This window comes from Cryptomeria japonica, chromosome 3 (assembly GCF_030272615.1).
Source record: "Cryptomeria japonica chromosome 3, Sugi_1.0, whole genome shotgun sequence".
NCBI lineage: Eukaryota > Viridiplantae > Streptophyta > Pinopsida > Cupressales > Cupressaceae > Cryptomeria > Cryptomeria japonica.
In genome coordinates this window covers 695,063,932-695,069,931 of record NC_081407.1, presented here as the reverse complement: position 1 = coordinate 695,069,931, position 6,000 = coordinate 695,063,932, and the positions used below count along the sequence as shown (strand labels likewise).

The following is a 6,000-nucleotide window of genomic DNA, read 5'->3' as shown; positions in this document are numbered from 1 at the left end:
TTTCAATGACTTCGTGATTGGAAAAGTCGAGCTATGCGATGGCAATAAGGAGAAGCGACACATAGTTAATGCGAGTGGGAGAAGGAATGTAGGGTGATGGTAGGTAGTAAATGCAGGCAAGTTGGTATATAAGGTGGGCATGCCTTCGGATGCCACATGACCACCCTGTCAGCTATAGGAGATTTTAGGGGCAAGTTGTCGAGGTGGGACCTCCGATGTTTTAGTCAGCGCACAATTTTGGGGTTTTTTGATAGGTTGGACGAATTGGCTAGGAACACGTGGCAGATGCGTTCGATTTTTTAAAAAAAAACCTTTTTTGTTTGTCCACTTAGATGTCGAGGTGGATGACAAAAAGTAATAGGTTCAGGGTCCACATGACACTCAACATGGACCTATCAAGTTAAGGTGCGCAGGTATTGGCACCTTTTTCCTACATATGGGGTCTTGCTTATACAGGAAAAGTTGAGAGGTAAGAATAGACAAGATCATGACAAGTGTCTTAATTCTATGACATCAAACAACTAGTGATAACCTCACATGACAACTAGTACCTTCTAAAAAGATTCCTAGTCTCCTAAGTAAACTTAACATGTGGACAAGTTTGAATAGGACCTACTAGGTGGACTAGTTAGGTAATATACCCTATTCATGCCAACATTATTAAATGTTCTATACAAAATGAATAGAATAAAAAGGTGATAAGAAAACAATATAGAATCAAATCCTCAAAGCATGGCCTATTTTCCACTAGTCAATAGATGCATTATTAAATGTTTTTAAGTTTAATAACTTACATAAAACTAATTTATGATCACAATAAAATTATTTTCATATTTTCAGAGAAATTTGAAAAATAATATTGTAACATTGAAAATTGAATACCCTTACAATTTCATGCAGTTTTTTGTGCTCACTTTGGTGTCTATTCTGAAAATCATTTTAACCCTTGCATTAGCATTCTCCTTCTCTAGGTGCTTTGTTCCTTATGTTTTGCTAGTGTCTCGTTGTTTTCAAGTTGTCATTATCTAGACAATAACACAACATGTGCGTGCCCATGTGGCACATTGACGTACCACAATAGTTTCTTGTTGGTGGTCATTTTTTGAGCGATATTCCAATTGTCACTTGCCCATGATAGTGGAATCCCAACAACTTGGCAACCACCTTCTCTTTCCTCCTCATTTTTGAATCTATCTTTTCATGGCTACACTCTTGATTTTTTATTACATTTTTCTTGCACTTTACAAATTACTACAAAGTGAAAAGAAATGAAAGATTTTTGTAGATCAGCCAAGTCTAGTCCTTATGAATCTCACAAGTGTGAAGTAAAGAAATACATTAATAGATTTCCTCAAACAATTCAAATTCTTTCCACTTCCTCTTTTGTTTACACTGATCTAATGCTTTCCTCCAATTTTCCCTCTATATGGCCAGCGATGGTAACCCTAGAACGGAAATTAAAGATTTCACCATTACTGGGGCAGGCGTCACTGACGCCAACCCATTTTACAATTACAATTTCATCTCAAGTATAATTGCCATAGAAACATCAAGAGTGTGGAATATCACTGAGAAAATTGAAATAATTATTAAGCTGATGGGACAAGGCTTTTCAATTAAGTCAAAATTAGAAACGATGAGGGTAGACCACACAAAATCTTGTTAATCATAAATAAACACATACTTTGATTATGAACAGCGCATATTTACAAAGTTGATCTGGACTAACTGCAGCTATGTATGTTCATTCTTTTCACAACACAGCAGAGCATTAGCACAGATGGAAAATACATTATACATGGCAAAGACCTTTTCCAGGTGAAGCCAGAAGAGTATTAGGACTTCCAAGCTCACATTTCAATTGCGAGCTTTTACACTGGAGGTTAGAATCATAAGAAAATACAAATTGCAGGACAACCCATATTTGAGATTCCAAAGGACTGCAATCAATGTTAATATGCAAGTATCTGGCAAGAGCAATACCCCATGTCACCCAAGAAATCTATACCACTAGGAATCTTCATCATATGCCATCTAATACTCTGACCGATCTTGCTATTCTTGACAGGAACAACCATCACTATGAGTGCAGATCCCATAGTTCCCACCACGTAGAGTTTTTCTATGCTGCTGGACATTGCCAAAATCAGTCTCGGATCCCACCCCAAGAGTAAATCTTCAGTCTCGCATTTTACAGGCACCCAACAGTCGTCTTCTGGAACGTATTGCTTGTAACAACCAAAATCAACAATGTAGAGCTTACCATCCATAACAGTGCTCGGCTTACCCCATCCACCATGTAAGCCAGGTTTTATCTCTGACCATTTGTCTGTAAGAGGATCATACATGCCCCCATTCATGCTCCCATTAACATTCTGTGGCCCTGTTACACACAAATATCCCTCCAACACAGCTGAGTGTTTAAGCGGATTGAAAGGATGCTCAGTAACTGCCTCTTGTGCACTTGCTGCATGCTGCCATTTATTGGTAATGGGATCATAAACTTCCAAGCAAGGGATGGAATAGCCTGTGAGGTGACACATTCCTGAACCTCCCACTACATACAACTTGTCTTTGATGACTCCTACCAGGCCAGCAAAGCGAGGAGTTGACATTGATGCTCCCTTTCTCCACTTGTTCTTCCTTGGATCATAAGTCCACACATCCCTGAAAATGTCCTTCAAATTATAAGGCACCATTAAAGTACAAAAACAACCACCAAATGTATCATATACAATAGAAAGTACAAGGGCGGGCTAAATTGGATTCATAAATATTCAATAAAATAATACAAAAGATTATTTAGACATTTAAGTTTAAAATAAGTTAAGGTTTTCCTTCTCCCTATTTGCTATTCATTCAGAACGCATTCCTCACTCAAACAACACTCTGAGAATCTACACGCATGCCAAATTTAAATTGCATAATGCAAATAATAGACATGCATTTGATCACCAATCCACTTGCCATTGACATAATAGCTTACAGCCATGTATGCCGAAGAGGATCTAATATTGTTCTTACAATCATAATTATGTTTGCAGAACAGTGTGGACACACCAAGAAGGTATACAGCTGAAATTGCTGATGCTGTCATGGATTTTAAGAAAGTTATAAACATGTTCAGGAAGTACCTAATTGCTGCTTTCCCAAAAGGAGCACCTCCAATCACATAAAGCTTTCCATGCAAAACAGCTGAAGCAGCTCCCAAGACTACTTGCCCCCCAGTAACAGCTTGATCATACGGTATTGGTGGAAGTGTGTACCATTTATATCTCTGAGGATCCAGTGCATGCCATTGACTGTAGCCACCAACAAGTTGCCATCTATTTCTCTTCCCTACATTCCTTTCGTCCAAGTGAGGTGAAGTCCCAACATGAAGATAAAGCCAATCCTCAGAGCAACCAAGCAACTGCCTTTGCTCCAAGAACTCCCGGCTATCAATTGATTGACACCATGATTTGGATACACAACGAAGCACAGGATGATACATCCGAGGAACTCTTGCAAGGCATTGCAAAGCAACATCATCTGGTAATACAGGTAAAATCCCAAAATAATTGCTTTCCAACTTTCTATCTGACTTACTTAGTAATACATTGTCCTTCACTGGAATCCCTCTCCGCAGAAATTTAGTAGACATATCTACAGCAGACAATCATATCAGTAATAGAACTTTAACAAAATCAGGAAAGCCTTGAGAACAGTGATCATTTTCACCTTAATATCCAAAAAAAATATGAATTACTTTATTTGATTCTTCTTCCATTCAAGCATCCCTATGGAGGAAAGTATGAGTAGATTAGAATAGCACATGGTCAATAGTTATATATAAGCAGTACATTCTCCACCCAAAACAGAAATATAGCAAAGGCATTTAACTCAATTGTTTTATCTGCAGAATGTAAGATGTAATTTTCAGGGTTACGAAGTTAAACATATTATCAAAGGTAAGACAAAAACATTAAATGAATTTCAAATTCCATACAAGATCATGCGAGATGAGAAGTAGTCAATGGAATTAAAAAGCATAAGGGTATGTGTATATCCAGTGAGCAATTGTCTAAAGAATCTCCAAAGTTCACATCCACTGTAAATAATTTGCAAAACAAGGCAAGAAAAGAAAAGAATAAAATAAATTGCAACGTGACAATAAAATGGTTATATATCTTTACAAAGTAGAAATGAATGCTATGAAATAAGCTGTGTTGGGCCAAGAGCTTGACAAGTTTTTGTCATAGATGGAGATTTAACATGTGTCAATAGTGTATGAAGGTCTATGCTAACTGTTTCAGCATTAACTCTAGCCACTCCAGCACAAGGTACAAAGCATATCATGCCAGCTAGCAATATTTATAGGTTCTAAACATTTTGAAGGTCCCAGTGGATATATCTGTTATGCATTCCAATTTCCATGCTGTAGATATGGATGGTTTAGACATTGTTCTCCGCTATCCTTGGTAGAAACTATGGAAACCATTAGTATTTGTGTGGAAAAGAAGTTCAAGTAACTGTGGTAGGGAAAAAGAAATCTTGGAGAAATATTACACAACATGAGAAACTCAACAAGATAAAGGAGGGCAAGGATGTGCAAAAGCATCTAAGAAAGCATGAGGAAAAATTCAAATAAGAAAACAAGGTAGATTTTGAATAAAGGAGTGCACAAAGACCAAATCCTTCTTCTTTTGCACCCAATTGGCTCCACTTAACTAAGATTTTGGATAAAGGAGGCTCACAAGATCGAAGTGAGGGAACAAGAAGATAAGTCTACAAAGGTTGCAGCATATTGGCATCCACAACACCATAAGAGGCAACAAACATGGAAACTGAATGTTGAGTGAACAACTATGAGTATACACAGGTTCAAGTAGCATTTTATAATTGTTTAGAACTTATGTTATATGAACCTCCCCAGCTCCCAGCCCCCAGCCCCCACCCCCCCTTGTACCTATATGGGTCTAGTTTGGGGCCGGGTCTATGAACAAGATGGCTTCAGGTTTTCCCAAGGGTCCTCCCTAGGCACCTTGGGTTCCTTGTGGGTCCTTCCTAGGGTGCTTGGGGCAGACCCTATGTGAAGCCCAACCAGACCTAGGCAGACCCAAGGGCTGCCCAAAAAAAAACGCAAAAACAATCTTTATCCAAATAAGAAAACAAGGAAGATTTTGACTCCTTTATCCACTTAGTTGAGTGGAGCCAATTGGGTGCAAAAGAAGAAGGATTTGGTCTTTGTGCACTCCAACTTGCACCATTTGTCACATAAGAAGTTGATGACAATAAGGGGTGACAAAGAATGAGGATCTAACTCTCTTGAGTGTGTTGACTAAGACATTATAAGTGCACAACTTATTAAAGATGAGGTAGCTTCTACATATGACATGCTAGTGGAAGTGGCATTGTAGCTGATTGTGGTTCAAGTGAAAGTGAGCCAAATGTTGACTTTAATTCTCTTGAAGAATAGCAATGTGAAGATTATTGAATATTGGTGGTAATTTTTGTTATGTATTGACATTTGACAGATAACTAAATTATGAATAAATTAGTTGGGTGCATGGGCACTTGATTAGATGCAAAAGATGTTAAGGATTTGGTCTTTTTGCACTCCAAATTGCATCTCTTGTCCCTTAAGATACCCGAAGAAAATGGTGAAAATATTTTTATGAGCAAAAAAGTGCCAAAATACCTAGTTTTTCCCTAAAGTGATATGAGAATGGTTGCACTATTGAGGTTCGTGTGGTTTCTAAGGCCTTAATTTGGAGCTTGGTGGTGCTGCCTCTAGATCTCATTAGGGGTGTTGCCCCTTCATCTGGCTGGGGGTTTGGACCTCGAACCCCCTTAATGGGCATTGCCCGACAACCCCATTAGGGTCTCCACTTCTAGACCCCCACTAGTTGCTATCCCCACATCTAGGCCCTTGGTCCCCCCATCTTTGAGATCCATCCTCAGATTCCCCCATCACCTCATTTTGAGACTAAGTAGATATATTATTTTTCCTAAAGTTAA

The 6,000-nt window shown here is 38.5% G+C and overlaps 1 protein-coding gene across 2 annotated transcripts in view; it reads right to left on the bottom strand.

Annotated features, from left to right (window-relative positions):
* Positions 1-1,659: 1,659 nt before the first annotated feature.
* The window catches only part of LOC131058352 (F-box/kelch-repeat protein At1g55270), a 54,669-nt gene continuing 50,328 nt past the window's right edge, over positions 1,660-6,000 (bottom strand). Inside the window, exons 2-4 of one of the 2 annotated variants that reach the window (XM_057992222.2) lie at positions 3,721-3,779; positions 3,135-3,645; positions 1,660-2,667 (exon numbers count right to left, since the gene is read on the bottom strand). In XM_057992222.2, the coding sequence (XP_057848205.2) occupies positions 1,953-2,667; positions 3,135-3,643 (1,224 nt within the window). In that variant the 5' untranslated portion in view covers positions 3,644-3,645; positions 3,721-3,779 and the 3' untranslated portion in view covers positions 1,660-1,952. The remainder of the gene's footprint in view (positions 2,668-3,134; positions 3,646-3,720; positions 3,780-6,000) is intronic. The other variant, XM_057992221.2, reaches the window with a different exon arrangement.